This window comes from Maniola hyperantus, chromosome 22 (genome assembly GCF_902806685.2).
Source record: "Maniola hyperantus chromosome 22, iAphHyp1.2, whole genome shotgun sequence".
Lineage (NCBI taxonomy): Eukaryota > Metazoa > Arthropoda > Insecta > Lepidoptera > Nymphalidae > Maniola > Maniola hyperantus.
Genome location: NC_048557.2, coordinates 1,411,743 through 1,430,274, shown reverse-complemented (window position 1 = coordinate 1,430,274; position 18,532 = coordinate 1,411,743). Strand labels below are relative to the sequence as shown.

The 18,532-nt window shown below is 37.3% G+C and overlaps 2 protein-coding genes across 24 annotated transcripts in view; one reads left to right on the top strand and one right to left on the bottom strand.

Moving 5' to 3' along the window:
- rg (A kinase anchor protein rugose) overlaps positions 1-18,532 on the top strand; it is a 530,630-nt gene that overhangs the window by 439,476 nt on the left and 72,622 nt on the right. For all 19 annotated transcript variants that reach the window (XM_069506123.1, XM_069506120.1, XM_069506125.1 and 16 more), the window contains 2 exons: positions 5,959-6,076; positions 6,414-6,516. In XM_069506123.1, the coding sequence (XP_069362224.1) occupies positions 5,959-6,076; positions 6,414-6,516 (221 nt within the window). The remainder of the gene's footprint in view (positions 1-5,958; positions 6,077-6,413; positions 6,517-18,532) is intronic.
- Positions 8,351-18,532, bottom strand: part of LOC117992661 (facilitated trehalose transporter Tret1-2 homolog) — a 61,627-nt gene continuing 51,445 nt past the window's right edge. For 4 of the 5 annotated variants that reach the window (XM_034980363.2, XM_034980365.2, XM_034980366.2 and 1 more), the window contains 3 exons: positions 15,595-15,724; positions 12,510-12,695; positions 8,351-12,001 (listed from right to left, as the gene is read on the bottom strand). In XM_034980363.2, coding sequence (XP_034836254.1) covers positions 10,848-12,001; positions 12,510-12,695; positions 15,595-15,724 — 1,470 coding nt within the window. In that variant the 3' untranslated portion in view covers positions 8,351-10,847. Of the gene's footprint in view, positions 12,002-12,509; positions 12,696-15,594; positions 15,725-16,966; positions 17,483-18,532 lie in introns of those variants that run through there. The other variant, XM_069506132.1, reaches the window with a different exon arrangement.

The following is an 18,532-nucleotide window of genomic DNA, read 5'->3' as shown; positions in this document are numbered from 1 at the left end:
TAAAATGTGGAATTGTTACCTAAAACTAAAATCTGATTCAATATTCAAGATTGATAAGGTGATCTAAGTTCGAAATCCATTCTGGCATAAGGGATGGTACTAGGAGGATATATTAGAGGTTTAAAAATACCTAGGTACTATGTTTCCATCAGACACTTTTTCTACCTTAGAGTGGATTTATGTAAGATCGTATACCTAGTACGGGACGTTACTCTGTTCGAAAAATAGAGACTCAAAATTTATTTATTTAGATTAATTTATTTATTTAGATTTAATTATTTATTTAGAATTATCTTAGGAATAATATTGCTATATTACACTAAGCCTGTAGGATAATTAGAATTTAGATAAATGGTATGGTACTAATATATTCTTTATTTATATTTTATGCATGTAACTTTATATTTTATTCTACATTTATATATTTTTATACATGTAAGTATATTAATTAATAATGATAACTATGTGGTTGACGTAGTGGGTAGCACGTATATTAATACTATGTTATATTATTACTGTTTTTTTAACCAAGCACTGCGTGCTACTGTTTGTTGATCCGAATAAATAAAAATAAAAATAAAATAAAAGTAATGTAACGTAGTTACCTACGCACTAATTTTTGCTACTACGACCCAACCTGTGTATTGTGTGCTTTTATATTTCGAATGGTTGTTTTTAGTATTTAATTTAAACAATTTCAATTAAACATGTTGAAGATCTGATCTTCGGCAGAGTTGAAATTTGATAGGTTTACTCTGCATACGTTGGCTCGCGGACTATGAGGCAGATGCGATTAAGGTCACGGCATTCGACACCGATACACTATTATCTGTAACAGGCATTGTAACAGCCTAGCTGATGACGATTCCGACTCATTTATATTTCCTTTGACGATATTTTAGTGTATGGTCCACAATAAAATTAAAAATATTTTTTAATTTGAACTTATGGCTTTGTCAAACTAAAATGTGGCGATGAAACGCACCGCATTGGCTGGGCAGTATGTATGAGTGGCAATTATGAGTGAGCAAGATAGAGTACAAGAGAGAGGAAATGCAACTGGCAGCGCGAGCTAACTTTTCGAACAAAATATTAGACTTTATAGCTCAATCTAGTAAAACGCAACAACCTAGGTACTGGAGCAGATATTTACTCTATAGATTTATCTAACTAATCGAAGATATCTTATTTTTGCGTTATTTTGTTTTAAAAGTAGGTACTCGTAACGTCACCAAACGTTTTAGTCAAGGGCCTATGAAATAAAAAGAACAACCAGATTAAACCTAAAACTCTTTTCAAACGGGGATTTTAGTATTTATTTTTCTCTGGTGCTACTTTTTTGTCAACCGTACCAAGGTTGTGCGTTTTTCGCCGTGTCCCTTAATAGGGGCACTTGTCACGGGCGTCTTATTTACGATCCGCGATAGCAATCGGCGCCTCCTTACCACACTGCTCGCCTGGTACATGCGAACGCAAGATATTGATAAATGATAACTGTTGCTCATCTTATCTTATCTTTTGATGTTGATGACAATAACAGGTTTTAAGCCTCTGTAATTTTTGCGTGAAAACGCGGTCAATAAAGTTAAATGTCAGTAATAATGGTTGAATCGAATAATGAACACTTATGTTAAAGAGAACAGAAAAAAACTCTGGCTTTTAACTACATATTTATGTTGCGATCGCAGTGACCATCCGTTGAAATTTTGAAATAATCATAATAAATTAATACATTAACGCCAATTCGAATGACAAGATTTCTTTGCTGATACTCAATGTAAGAATTTCATTGGAATTCAAATAGACAAGATAGGTTTGTACTTTGTAACAAAACGAAGCTAATGTGCATGAAGATGAAAACTTCAGCGTTATAAAATACAAGCAGCTTTCCTACAATCAATGTGTTGATCTTTGATAAAAAGCCTCTAGATCGTCACGATTCTTTAGCATGCGGAGAGCAGAGTGTTCGTGCGAAAATCAAGATTAAATAAATCTGCACGTAACTTCTGCGTTCCTGGTATGCTTCACACGGTGAAGAGATAATTCACACCAATCTAGTCGGTGGTTGGATCTTTTGAGAAAACTGTGAGATTATGTGACAATTTATGTGAGCCTCGTTAATATCGCTGTGCATACAAAATAGACTTAGGAATAGATAACTTTCTCACGTAGCATTTTACTTTTGTTTTTAATGTTATTTTGCTGCGGCAAAAAAGAGCACTTAAATGGAATAGGGGTACTATTCATTTTCTTGCATATCTAATGCTGTCTGGTGTCATTAGGTAATTAACGCAATGGAAAATGTGCTAGTTATCGTACAAAAATCTTGAAAGCTCCGATTTTACCAAAGCAATAGATAAGTCGGCATTTCCTAATTAGAATAAAGTCACCACGAAGATACATGAGTACTTTATAGTAAAACTAGCTGATGCCCGCGACTTCGTCCGCGTGGATTTAGTTTTTTAAAATCCCATGAGAACTCTTTGATTTTCCGGGATAAATGTAACATATGTCACTCTCCCAGGTCTTTAACTATACTCATGCAAAAAGTCACGTCGATCCCTTGCTACGTTGCGACGTGATTGAAGGACAAACCAATAAACAAACAAATAGACTTTCGCATTTATAATATGCGTAGTGGAATATGGGGAGTAACTAGCTGATGCTCGCGACTTTGTGCACGTAGATTTAGGTTTTTGAAAGCACTTTGTTTTTCCGGAACTAAATGTATCCTCTATTCCGACTCCAAGATGTAAGCTATCTCAAGATCTATCCATCGTGCATCGGTTTAGCCGTGCGTAGGTAACAGAAAGACAAACACACTTTCGCATTGATAATAATAATTATTTGTAGCAATTCAAGCATGATTCAAAAGATTTTTAAGTATTTTATTTAAAACACTCGTATAATTAACGCAAAACATTAACAAGTAGGATATATATTATATTTTAACTAGCTGATGCCAGCGACTTCGTTCGCGTGGAATTAGGTTTTATAAAAATCCCGTGGGAACTTAGATTTTCTGGGATAAAAAGTAATGTCACTCTCCAGGTCTTTATCTATATACTCATGCATAATCACGTCAATCCGTCACCGTTGCGACGTGATTGAAGGACAAACCAACAAACAAACACACTTTCGCATTTATAATAAGGGTACTGATATAATATATCGTAGCTCATTAATCATTATATATTTTGAGATTTTGCCAAAACGAACAATAGCTAATTCTCATTCATACACCGCCAAACAACACCTCTCCCACAATCATATCTAACACGTGTCAGCTCCCACAATCTGGCACTCATCCCGACAGACCCGTGCGTGACTGCGGCACATTAGCGATGAGATGACGCTAATGTGTGAACTACATGAGTGTTTCTAATGTGCTCAACTACCTATAGTTGTTGCGTGTTGCCAGTGATGACATATGGATCCGAGACATGGTCGCTAACTATGGGCCTTATAAGAAAACTCAGAGTCACTCAGCGGGCGATGGAGAGAACTATGCTTGGAGTTTCTCTACGTGATCAAATCAGAAATGAGGCAATCCGTAGGAGAACTAGAGTAACCGACATAGCTCAACGAGTTGCGAAGCTGAAGTGGCAATGGGCAGGGCACATAGTTCGTAAAACCGATAGACGTTGGGGTCCCAAGGTGCTGGAATGGCGACCTCGCACCGGAAGACGCAGTGTTGGAAGACCCCCCACTAGGTGGATGGACGACATCAGACGAGTCATCAGAGGTTATCTCTATTCCGCACCGGGTTTTGATACATTTAAATTCAAAGGACAATGACAGAATTTCTACTGACTACTTGACTGACTGATACGCACAGCTCATACTACTGGACGGATCAGGCTGAAACTTGACATGCATATAGCTATAATGACGTATACATTCGCTAAGAAAGGATTTTTGAAAGTTCAACCCCTAAAGGGGTAAAATAGGGGATTGAACTTTGTGTAGTCCACGCGGACGAAGTTGCGGGCGTAAGCTAGTTGCACGATATACAACCAAAAGAAGTAGTTATTCCTCTTGAATATTCTTCTTTTCGCACAACCAATCTGTGGTTTTAAGAAACTTAAAATGAGTGCATTTGTTTTGACAAACTACATTTCAAGGCACCTGCTAGATTAGTGGTGGCCCCTTACACGAGGGTGGAATGAGCACAGGGCGCCCTCGTGGGGTGTTTGTTGACAAATTGCATAACAATTGAATCGGACGTTTGTGCCCATCACCGCCCCTCGGGTTGATCTCGGAACAATAATGTGTATTGTGTATGCTCTTTGGTATAGAACAAAGCATATATTTTGTTATTATAAATATTAAAAAAAACTATTAGCCATCTTAGTCATGAATAATATTCCCGTTTCCCCTCCAACTAAGCGTAAAGCTTGTGCTAGGTATAGGTACAACAATAGTGCAACGCGTGGGGTTTGAACTGCCGACCTTTCGGATTTCAGACCGCGCCTTAACCGTTGAGCTATTGAGGCTCAAATTGTTGTGTATAATACCTGCAGTTCAATCTCTTTAACTTTTCCTAATCCTAAAGGTTGCCTGGTAGAGATCGATAATAAAATGGCCGCATTGTGTATTCTTCTTGTTCTCTTCTTTATTTTTGTCTGTGTTCTTTGCTGTGTGTTGAAGTGTACAAATTGAAAGGTATAAAATATTTTTTGAAAAAGAAAAAGAAAAGAAAGAAAAGACGTTTATTTTCCAAAGTGTGATACGGATATAAGTGATTGCAAATAATAATCACAAACCTATAAAGAACCCCTAGTTTGACAGAACACCATTAATCATAGTTAAATAACAAATTCGATGCATTAATAGCTTGCTCTACCAGAGGGTGAATTGCTGTTATGTTTGTTTGTTAGTCTTGGGTCCCTCGGGAATCGGCGTAGGATCTGAGATGCTGTATGAAAGTTGATATTGAGAGAATGGAATGAAATCAACGACTCTGCGTATTGCTATATTTGATGCGTGTTTTTTATTTCAGCATATTTAATACACCGACTCGTAAAATCAACTTAAAAAAAAAATGTTAGTTATAGTTATTTTAATGTTTTTATTCATACAGATATGATCCATATAAAACTACTATACCAATTAGGTCATCCCAAAGAGATTATTTTACAGCGGCCATATATAAATAAATGAAGAGCTAACGAACAGTTTACGACGTCCTCACGTTTACGACGGTGCAAGTGTTACTCGAAAAGTGGACTTATTTTCGAATTTATTCCACGCGCTATAATAATATTATTAAGGTCATAAAACAACTTCCTATAAAGCGCTTTTTAGGGTTCCGTACCTCAAAAGGAAAATAGGAATCCTTATAGAATTACTTTAAACTTAGGTACACTTTAAATTTTACAGTTAAACTTTCAGCTTTTATAAAATTACGGAGGTCTGGCTTCCCGGGCTCTTAGTCCAAGATTTCAAAAACGAGTCTACAGATCGTTAATATTTAAGAGCATCAACTATATTATATATCTACTAGCTAGATAAACTTTTCTTAAGTAGATCCGTACCCTTATATAAATGCGAAAGGGTGTTTGTTGGTTTGTTGGTTTGTCCTTCAATCACGTCGCAACGATGCAATGGGTTGATGTTATTTTTGCATGGGTATAGATAAAGACCTGGAGAGTGACATAGGCTACTTTTTATCCCGAAAAATTAAAGAGTTCCCACGGGATTTTTAAAAAACCTAATTCCACGCGGACGAAGTCGCAGGCGTCAGCTAGTAATTAATAAATTGCATGTTCTCCATAATGTTCTCAAAGGTGTGTGAAGTCTACCCATCCGCACATGGCCAGCGTGGTAGACTATGGCCAAAACCCTTCTCACTCTGAGAGAAGACCCGCGCTCTGTAGTGAGCCGGTGATGGGTTGATCATGATGATGATGATGATGATGATGATGATGTTATAAGGAGGCCGTCTCATTATTCCAGGTGCTGAAGTACTGCGAGCACCTGCACGGAAAATGGTACTTCAGCGAGATCCGCGCGATCTTCTCACGCCGCTACCTGCTGCAGAGCATCGCTATAGAAATGTTCCTCGCCAGCAGAAGTAAGTAGCCATCTGCCTAAACTTATCATCATCATAGGGTGATCGGCTCTCCGCCCCGCCATACAAATACGGTCTCATTGTACATCCGGGTGTTAGATATTGTAGCTAATGCTGTGTAAATACATGATTTCTAAAGTCTAAACTTAACTAAAATGTCAGATCTAAATAATATACTTACTGTTATCCCTTTCATAATGTTCCCTGGAGAAAAGGATAGCGCGAAATTTAGATGTGTCAATTTAGTTTTAGCTTAGAGATCGTGTACAAAAATATTTGAGTGCTTTGAAATTCGTTAATAAATAGGAAGGTAAAGCATTTATAATATTTGTTTTTCCAGCGTCAATATTCTTCGCGTTCCCGGACCAGACGACAGTGAAGAAAGTGATCAAGGCGTTGCCGCGAGTTGGAGTCGGCATCAAGTATGGCATCCCGCAGACCAGGTATAATATTGCTATAATATTGCCTATTAGACAAATAATAAAAACATGGCATCGTCAAATCAATAAAATATCTAGTCGAGTCAGACGGCTTGCATCTGGGCTTCACGCCGACGCGACTGCAAAATTGCACTAGGTATTTTATTTTATTTTTATTGAAAAGCTTCGCTGGCGATTTTTACAAAAATGATCTAAAATTACATAAAGTTAAATTACATGACGTTGTATGTAAAATCATTTGAAAGCAAACACTACATGCACATTCACACAATTTACATGGAACAATTATTAATCATATAAGTAAAATAATACAAAAAGTAGCTAAAACTTAGCTAAGCCGAAAAAAAGGTATAAATAAAAATAAAATAAAACAAATAAATAATCCGGGTTACCTGTACGACCTGTCGCGTACTATACCTATAGGTATACTGTTATAGTTCAAAAATATAAAAGTTGTTTGAGTAAGTTGGTAGAATAAAAATTAAAATACGACAAATAGATACATGACCGTTTTTGAAATATTATACTAATACAAAAGTCAAAAGTCCTGGACGAATCAAAAACAGACTTACTTCTCTTTATTTTGTTTCATTAGGGAAACGTTTTTCATTCTGAAAACATAATAATATATCGATCTAGTTAGTGACAAGTGCAGCCATCTCTGATCAACACGCTGAACTAGAAGGCTTTTACGGAAAGGTGAGTCAAGTTTTCGTTACGATCACATTATCGATCCGTTCAAGTTTATACTACCAAACTCATGTAGATGGCGTTACTAATATTCATCATCATCATCAACCCATTCGGGCTGACTCACTACTGAGTACGGCTCTCTTTCAGAGGTCGTAGTCTTGGATTGAGGATTAACAGATTTCACACACCTTTGACAACATTTATGGAGAATTCAGACATGCAGGTTTCCTCACGATATTTTCCGTTAAAGTTTTTGTTTCCGTTCCGTGATTTTTAATTGCTTAAAATGCACATAACTCCGAAAAGTTAGAAGTGCGTGCCCGGGATCGAACATAACTACCAACCGACCACGACGACGCGACGTCTTAATCATTTCACCACTACGCTATCACCGCTATTTATAAATATTATCTGTAATGTATTTATTTATAAATTCTAAAAGGAAAAACTGCACCGATTTTTATTAAGAAAATTGAAGTGATGTATTTTGTAGTTTTAATAAAAAGGTAGACTCAACACCGTAGAAGCGAAGAATAATTATTTTATTATTTACTAGCGGCGACCCGCCTCGGCTTCGCATGGGTGCAATATGGTGTCATTGAGGTGTCATTGCCTCGGAAACTCAAATGAGAGATTTTTTTTCCGACCTTATTCTCATTATTTCAATTTCTCTAGGAATCTCTAATTTTTTGAGAATGTAACTATTGCTAAACCTTCCTCTTGAATCACTCTATCTGTTGGTGAAACCCGCATTAAAATCCTTTGCGTATTTTAAAAGATCTACGCGTTCATACATACATACATACATAAATACAGACAGCGGTAAGCGACTTTATTTTATACTATGTAGAGATAAATATCATAAAATAATTATTCTATTTCTAAAGCTCAAGTCCTACTGCGGTGCAGTAGACTCATTAGAGTGACGCAACGCGTCAGTAAATAATTCTTAAATCTTTAACTTTTAAGTTCTCCGCTTTGTAGGTGAAAATTCTCCGTGACCAGGGCGTAGATGCGCGTTGAATTGTACTTACCTACTTTGTACTTATCAATTATTATAGGCTTAGGAAATGAGAATTCTGTCTGTAGAAACTTTACTTTTTAACTAGGTTGAAAGGTACTATAAATAATGAAAATATTTGAAAAAACAACACTTTAATATCACACAAAACGTTCATTGACACAAATCACAGCAGTCATAAATATTTAAACATTTAATTAATACTTATAATTTATTTAAGCTTAAACCTTAGCCCTCTAACAAATAAACCTGGAATAGCGGTGGAATAGTTATACTCTGTTTTGTCTTTCTCTGTCATCAGTAATTTGACATTTGAAGGAAAAAGACAAAACAGAGTATAACTATTCCACCGCTATTCCAAGTTTATTTGTTAGAGGGTTAGAATCTTGAGTGTAAGTATTTGAGTTAGGAACCTCGTCTATGTTGTTCTCAGTCAGTTTGTATGGATGAACATCGTAATCTATATTTATAATAAACATCGTAACTTGACAACTTTAAATGTGACAGATTAGATAAACACCAACTTGAGTGATCAGTTCAGTTCGTTTACTCAAAAACTTCAACCGAAGACTTTTTACATAACATTGTACTTTGTATATAATTAACTATTGTATATGAATTACTTTATCAAAAATAGATTGCGCGTTTCAGACATGTAACAGAGAATCTTATGCAAGATTAGGAATAATTTTTAGTGTAAAAATAATAAGACGACATTAATTGTAAAAGTGAAGAAATGGCTGGAAATGAACTAAAGTATTCAAAAAGTACATTGACGAAGAGACGAAGCGAATTACGTAATCCGTATTTCCTAAAATGTTCTAAAGTTGATACTACGTGAAGTGTTGAGTAAGTTTTACTGTGTGAAAACAGTTGCCACAAGGTGAAGATAACTCGTGGATTTGCGAGAAATTATAACGAAAAAAAATTGTGTACGAGTACATGATGGTGGAACTAAAGTCCAATTTCTTGTGGAACATTGAAGAAGGAACGCGTCACTGCGCTACGACACTCCGGTAATGTACTTTAAGCCTTAGATTAAAGTATTTATTAATATAAAAATTGCAATTGAACAATTTTTCATTTTTCATTAACCTCGTAAACGCACTAAAACTATCACAATGGAATGTATCACTTACTTACTTAACTCTAAATTCGATATTCACTCAACACCCATAATACTGATCACATTAAATATTAATTGTATAAATTAAACCTCAACTTAACTCTAAATGCACTCGTAAAAAAATCACACTTAACAAATTATGGTGGAAACAGCCTTATAACAAGAGACGTAACCTGATGAAACGCTATGAAAATAGCTGTATTTTAGTGTTATTTTGGTCACAAAAATACAGCTGTTTTTATCAAATTACAAAAAAAATAAAAACCGACTTCGTTACACAAACACTAAAAATTGAAAAATAATTTAATTTATTACCGATTATATTATGTATACAAGAGTTAATATAGTTCCATAATAATACTTTTTGGTGCCGGTGCCAATTAGCTTTAGCTGCGCGAATCGTCTAGACTTCATATTTTTATGGGACTCCACAATGGCACCTCATTGGCACCGACCCCAAAAAATATTATTATGGAACTATATTAACTCTTGTATACATAATATAATCGGTAATAAATTAAATTATTTTTCAATTTTTAGTGTTTGTGTAACGAAGTCGGTTTTTATTTTTTTTGTAAAAATTTTTTATTTCACAATTTTTAGTGGCCCCATGGAATTATGCTATGACTGGTTAAAAATCTACTGTTTACTAAGCTATTACACTGATCGCGAGCAATTTACTCTTATCCGTTGAGGAGTTCCAGTATCTATCTTCGAAGATGTTCATCAGATCTTCACCAAATTGAAATGGGACCAACTTTGAAGTATACCCTTTCAAACAAAAAAAGAATTTTCAAAATCGGTCCAGGCGTTTTCGAGTAATCGGGGAACATACATAAAAAAAAAAAAAAAAAAAAAAAAAAAAAAGATTCCGACGAATTGAGAACCTCCTCCTTTTTTTGAAGTCGGTTAAAAACTTCAAACGGGTGGCATCACGTGTTATAAATATGTTTCTTCCATAACATTCTTAGAAAATATGCATCACAATATAAATTCGTTTCCCGGCACTCCCATAAGCAACCAATTTTATTGAGCAGAAATTTATTCCACTACCAAGACCAAATCGGTCATTCGGGCAGACGCTCAAGTGTAAGTCATAAAGTAAACAAACGAGACACTGTAATTGTTCTACACTATCATATCAGCCTGCGGACGTCCACTTAAGAATCATAATTTTACCATAGTGGGCGCCACCACACCCTGTCGTCAGTCTTTCTCATCCAGCCGCTTTCAGTCACACTCTTATTAATATCGTCAGTCTATCATGCGCCCTAAACTACGCTTACAAAGTTCTCATTCTAGGTGTTTTCGGCTCCAACGTCCATCGCCCGTGCAAGCATCCCACTGCTACTGCAGCTTGCTTATGGTTTGAGCTATGTCAGTGACTTTGGATCTCCTATGGATTTCCGGTACCAACCCCATTCAACAAACTAACACAATTTCAGTATAACGTTTGTTAACAAGAGAACTTATACTCGATGCTCTAAGTAATTCCTACTCGTGATGGCCATCGCTTTGTTTCTCGCAAGTATTTTGCATCCAGTCTTTATCTAACTCCTTCCTCTTTTCCAATGATATAGAAGCCCCCGCACTGTGCCTTCTTTGCACCGGCTTCCCTTCCATTACTTTTTTAACATAACCTATTTCTGGATCTCCATCTTTCTTTTCCTCGTCAAACTGTTTCATTATCTCATTCAGAGTTTTACCTTTAGTCTCTGGTAGGAATAGATAGCAATACGCCGCGCCTATGATTGCGCAAACAGCAAAAAGGTACAAAGTCCCATTGCTCGTCAACAAATACTCTAATTGAGGATAGGTTTTGATATTAAAGAATATTAGGACATAAGCGCAACATGCCGTCGCACCAGACATCACTCCTCTTATATCCTGAGGGTATAGCTCCCCGGACATTATCCAAGGGAGCTGGAGAAATCCAACCATACTGAATGAAACGTGGAGTAAAACACAAGCTAGCTTCATTAATGGGGGACCATTCAAACTGTCACATATTGCTGCTCCGAGCATAGCAAATCCTAACAAAAGTCCAGACGTTGCAGCCAATGTCTTTCGTCTAAAACTATTTATAAGACACGCCCCCACTGCGCCCATGAAAACTCTGACCCCGCCGACTATTATAGACGCTGTAAATTCATTAACACTAGTACCAACCGATTTGAAGAAGTCGACAGCATAGTACAAAATTATATAAATCCCAGACATTTCTTGGAACATGAAGAAGACAATCAGCAAAGCGAAAGGTTTTAAGACTCTTCTGCATTTAAAAAGTCCCATTTTTTGTCTAAAAGTCATGGATTCGTCGGATTTTCTATCTTTCGTAAACTCCATTAGTTCCTGTTGAGCGGTATTATTGTTCTGTCTTAACCAAAACATGGAGTTATAGGCTTCTTTCATTTGTCCCTTTGAGGCTAGCCATAGTGGTGATTCCGGGACGAAATACATGAGGAATGGTGTTAGTAGAGATACGCCAGCACAAATGGCTGCAACTTTACGCCAGTGCACGAAGGCTCCCAGGGAATACACGATGAAAATGCCGGTAGAGACTAGTCCAGGTCCCAAAGCGCTTAGGACGCCACGTTTTTCTGGCGTTGTGATCTCTGCCACGTATATGTATGACACTGTTGACATACCTGAAAATGAAAACGAGATGTAAACAGCTGATACGGTGTTTGGTATATTTTTAAAGATTGTTCGGGATAAATTTAATTATGTTTAACTCATAATATTGTAAAAATTGCATACAAAAGCTAATTAAAACAACTTGTCCCAAACATAAATAAGTCTGGTTTTTAAGTACTAGGATATTCAAAATGATAATCTGAGGTCAACGAAAATGTTTAAATTGCATTCTAAATAAAATTAAAAAGAAGATAGATAGGTACAACAAGAAACCCATGGTAGTCGTCTGGTACCCTCGAATACAGAAATTACAAAGAAATAGAAAATTTTAATATTTTTATGGCAAGGTTTCAAAGAGGGTGGATGGATGACATCAGGCGAGTCGCAGGAAGCCGCTGGATTCAGGCGGTGCAAGACCGTGGCGTGTGGAAGTCCCTACAAGAGACCTCTGTCCAGCAGTAGACGTCTATCGTATGATGATGATGATGATGATGATGAATAAATATAAATAACTCTTACCAATAGTAAATCCAGTGATGAACCTCCCCACACACAGGAAGACATAGGTCTCGGAGAAGGCGATGACCAGCCAGCCGATGAGGTTGGGCAGCACGATGGACTGGAGCAGCAGACGTCTGCCCACCGCGTCCACCATCATGCCGCCCAGCAGAGCCCCGATTGGGTTCGATATCACACCGAGACTGGCTGGAATAGAACAAAACATTCAAATAAGATTAGGTAGTACTACTTTTCAACAATATATTATTTCAATGACACACAGAATTCTAGAAATGATATTTCCTTCATCAACAACCCATCGCTGGCTCACTACTGAGCACGGGTTTCCTGTCAGAAAAAGAAGTGTTTTGACCACAGTCTGCCACGCTGGCTCGGTGCAGATTAACAGATTTAACACATAGAGAACTCTCAGGCATGCACGTTTCCTCGCGATGTTTTTCTTCACAAGTGCAAGTAAGTGATATTTGATTGCTTAAAACGCACATAACTCCGAAAAGTTAGAGGTGCGTGCCCGCGGGATCAAGCCCCCAAGCTCCCGAATAGGAAACCGATATCTTAACCTCTAGGCTATATTATCTATATCTATAAAAGGAAAAGCTGACTAACTGACTGAGTGACTGACCTATCAACGCACAGCTCAAACTACTGTAAGTTTGCGTAATAATTATCACCACTATATCTTACAAATCTAACACCATACCAGACCATCAATACGAGTAATTTATTACCTATTTTGAATAAATCATTTGACTTTGACTTTGACTGGATGGATCGGGCTGAAATTTGGCATGCAGATAGCTATTATGATGTAGGCATCCGCTAAGAAAGGATTTTTGAAAATTCAACCCCTAAGTTGGTAAAATAGAAGTTTGGAATTTGTGTAGTCTACGCGAACGAAGTCGTGGGCATGAGCTAGTGATGATATATTTTGATTTATATTTTGTGTTTAATATCGACATATTATACTTCATGCTTCGTACTCGAGATTATATGAACTAGGTAGTATACGCATAGATAGTAGATACCGTCCACTTAATTGAGATTTTTATAAAATATATTTTTGAAAAAAGATTTGATTGATATACTTAATGTCATCCTGACGCCCGTACGCCTTACTCATTCGCTTTTTAGTGCGCTACCGTTCCACTACGCCTTCGCCTATTTTATCTTAAAGAAGGGATATTTAAAGTGATATTTAAACTGTAAAAAAGGTAAACAAATAACGTTTTTACAATGCCTAAACGAAAGGGTGATAAATGTGAATATATTAAGAAGAAAATTAAAGGATTAGAAACGAAATTACGACGAAAACAGCGCCGACCCTACAAACGTAATTATAAATACTCGGATGATTCTGACTCGTCATCGATTTCACATACAGGATTTCTCATTTGAAACGAAATGAAATGCTTTGTTTGAAAGCAAAGCAAAGTTGACCGTTAAGTAAATAAACAGTTTAATTCGATCGTATTAATTATACTAATCCCTTATTCATACCGCGCTAAGTCCTTTGCATTAGCAGAACGTGCCTACAAATAAATTTGCACGATATTGCCCTTTATCGAGCCAAAACGTTTGTATACAGGCAAACAAACCTTATCTGATGTTTGCACAGTGCACACCCGCCACTAAATGTTGACTTTTCCACTTTCTGTGCGCAGGTACTTATGCTATTCGCGTGATATAAACATGATGTCCTATATTAATATTATAAATACGAAAGTGTGTTTGTTGGTTTGTCTTTCAATCACGACACAACAGAGCAGTGGTTCGACGTGATTTTTGCATAGATTTTGGAGACCGTAGTCTATCTACCACGCTGACCAAATGTGAATTGGGAGATCTTTCAGAACATTATAGAGAACTCTGGTAAAAATCTTTACGCATCCAAGTTTACTCGCGACGTTTTTCTTTACCGTTAAATAAAATAAAATAAAACTAAAAATATTTTTTATTCAATTAAACTTTTACAAGTATTTTTTACAACCTGCATGCCTGACAGTTCTCCATAATGTTCTCAAAGGTATGTGAAGTCTGCCAATCCGCACTTGGCCAGCGTAGTAGACTATGGCCCTTCCCGCTCTGAGAGGAGACCCGTGCTCTGTAGTGAGCCTTCGATGGGTTGATCACGATGATGAAGTATTTTTGAATCGTCAGATGCATCTACCACTGCACCGGTTCGGAATGTCTTTCCTACCGAAAAGAACTAGCAAGAAACTCGGATGTACAATATTATGCCATGTACCTATAAAAAATATTTGCAGTCCCGCGCGTTGCTGGAACGAGCTGCAGGTCAAATCCACGCTCTTTGAAATTAAATTTTAATGCTTAAAACGCACATAACTCTGATATTAGAGATGCGTGTACGTATTGATCATCGAATTCCAACTCCCGCACATCGGAGGCCAAAGTCTTAACCACCTAGCTATCACGCCGCTTTTCTAATCTAAACATACCTAGGTACAGTAATACATTACGTGTCTAAAAGACGTCATTCACGTCTCTACCTACGCCTCAGCTTCAGAAGAAATGATAAACAGACAATGTGCATTGTTAAGCACGCGCTTATAGTATGAATTTGAATGTTATTTAATACAAATAGTGTATGATACATTTATGTACTTATCTAGTAACAGTATCTATTGTGACCGTTACACTCTTAATGATAGATCTTTACATACCTACGTGCATACATAATGTATGTTAGTTCATTCAAATAAATTTGAATTTGTGATTCAAGCATTAGTATGCTCTACAAAACATGCTCGTAGAACATAATTTTTTTTTAAAGAAGCCATGTTAAATGACTAAATATTCCCCTTTCCTCTCCAACTAAGCGTCAGGCTTGTGCTAGGAGTAGGTACGACAATAGCGCAACGGGCGGGGTTGTAACCGACCGGGGTCGACCTTTCGGTTTTCAGTCCACTCCTTTACCCGTTGAGCTTATAATATAATATATGATGACGTCCCACTTGCTATGTCTTAGGCTTCCAAACGCATTCGAGCTAATCGAATGTGTGGATGTTGAGCATGTATCTGCGTAGGGCCTTAGCTTAGCGCACTGATAGATAGAAATATTTCTTACCAATCCATGAGCTCTGCTCGTAAGAGATGGCCGGATATTCGTGCGTGTACTGGGGTAACAGAACTGCTGAGAAGCCTTGACAGAATCCCACCGAGATGTTGATAGACTGCGCGGCGAGGGCCGCCAGCACCTGTAAATTTATGAATTCCTGGTAAATGAAGGTTCATCGGCTGTGATACATGCTATGGTTTAATGATAGAGCTAGATATAGCACGGGTCTCCTCTCAGAACGAGAAGGGCCACGCTGGCTGGCCAAGTACGGATTGGCAGCGTGTGACTTCACACACCTTTCAGAACAGTAGATATGGCGAACTCTCAGGCAGTAGGGTATCCTCACGACGTTTTTCTTCATCGTTAAAGCATGTGATCCCTTCATTGTTAGATGTATCCCGGGATCGAACCCTTTGACTTCCTCAATACGAGGCGGATGTTTGATTAGATGGCCGCAATTGCTTAGGATCGAGAAGTCATCTTAGCCCGTTTAACATAAGACAAGAAAATTCTTTTTAAATAAAGCCAAACTGAAACCTGACCTTAGTATCCCAAATATTTACAACTAGTTGATACCCGCGACTTCGTCCGCGTGATTTTAAGTTTTTAAATTAGGAACTTTTTGATTTTCCGCAATAAAAAATAGCCTATGTCACTCTCCAGAGTGACATAGGCTATTTTCTTCTATATCCATCATACAAAAATCACATCGAGCGACGATCCGTTTGCTCCGTTTCGAATCTAAATATATAAAAGGAAATGGTGACTGACTGACTGACTGATCTATCAACGCACGGCTCAAACTACTGGACGGATCGGGCTGAAATTTGGCATGCAGATCGCTATTATGACGTAGTTGTAAAAGTAAACGATAGCAAATAATAGCTAACAAGGTGACGCATGGAGCCTGCAACCGTAAATTATTGCAAATCGATTCTTCACTACGATCGATATAATATGTTAAATCGAGTATGAACCTTAGCAATTCAATTAACCTACATCATAAGCTATTATTTCTACTATTAACACAAAAGTTTATTTAATCTGCAAAATAAATTTTTCCAAAAAAATTAAATAGCACTCGTTTTGAAAAGAAGGGGCACATCATCATGCCTAAACCAAAGAATACCTTCTAACTATCTATTAGATACTACGTAAAGAAGCGACCTTCACTTCCCCGCGCACGAAACGTAAGGGAACGCCTAGTAGTATGTAAAGTGTTGTCCTTGTCCCGCTCGAATTACGTTTAGCGCTGACTTGTCAATAGTAGATGTTTAAATCTGTTCTCTTGTAGAAAGTCGGGGGTGTACCTAAACCAAGTAATAACTTATTTAAGTTAAAGTTAAATTAAAGTCTTTAAGCATAATTTTCATGTACCTACCCAACACATCTATAGTCCGCGACAGGTCGGTCATGGCAATCGGGGTATGAAGCAGGGGGGCGCCCCGCACAACCGCACGTCATTCACCCTCACTCGCCCGCACCGGGATAGTGCGGGGGATGTGTGGGTGTGCGGGGCGTTCCCTCTTCGATTTCGATCACAACCTGTTGCGTACTATACAGGGTGTAACCAGAACGCTAGCAAAACATTAGCGTTATTGTTATACTACCTAAACACAATCCAATACCATTTGCTTCATTTTGTAGTTTTAGTGATTTAGTATTTTTTAAACCCGCAATGTATAGCGTGCAAAACTCGGGTCAATGCCCCGCCTACGACGCAGCATTGACTCTGAGTGACCTACTTTCACAACGTTTGTTGACCTCTAGCGTCAGTCAGATGTTTTATAATCCTAATTAATATTATAAATGTGAAAGTGTGGATGTTTGGATGTTTGTTACTCAATTACGCAAAAACTACTGGACGGATTTGGCTGAAATTTGGAATGGAGATTGGAATTCTCCGTTTAACCAAATTACATGAAATTTGGTACAGAGGTAGCTTTTTTTAACAGAGATAGCGAGCAAACGAGCAGCTTGCATTCCGGAAATTGATATAGGCAAATTTGTATCCCGGAAAATCAAAGAGTTCCCACGGGGTTTTTGAAAATTCTAAATCCACGCGGATGAAGTGGCGGTCATCATCTAGTATCATATAATATGACAGTTTACAGAGGACGAGAATTTTCCTCCCAACGTGAAATGTGTCTCCCCAGTCGTGCCGAATGGCGTGCCGCTAGTTAGTACATAATAACCGCACCTAACCACCGGAACCGACCGCCGAGCCGCGGTGATTTTGACGATAAACACCTATTATACTTAGGGGTGCCACTAACAATTAATTATATAGTTTAGGTAGTGTAACGAAAAGTGGCTGGATGAGCAAGGTGGAGGACAATATGTGCTGGTGTTCCTTTGAAAAAGCCTATGTTTAGCAATGGACGCAAAAAGGTTAATTATAAAAATAGACCAAAAAAGCGTTTACCAAAAAGTATTGGTTCAGACCTTTAAGTGCCACAGTATTATAGACTGACAGATGCTTTGTACCAGGCAAAGTGGACTGGACGTGAAAGATAACTTAAAGTCAATGAAGAAGGTCGCCTCACACGAGCTTGGAATATCTTGCTTGCGATGTATAAAAAAAAATTGAGGTCCCTACGCACATAATGCGAAGTTTTACGTATAAACTGTACCTACTGTCGATAGTCGATACATACAAAATTGTACAACATCTCAAGGATAATTCAGCGTAGATATATATTAAATAAGCTTCAAAATCAAATCAAAATACATCCAGAATAATTTTGCATTCTATAAAATACTCTTAAAAACTAAATTTTACAAAATGTAAAATAAAAGTGAGTTGGACCTACAATTAAAATACCCAAAATGCTTTAGGTTTTTTGTTGTATTTTTCTACATTTAAGATTAATTTAAACCTTGTTTGCCAAAACAATTTAAGCAATAATTACTTTGATTCCTTTTTTTTTAAAAGGTGGCACCCCTA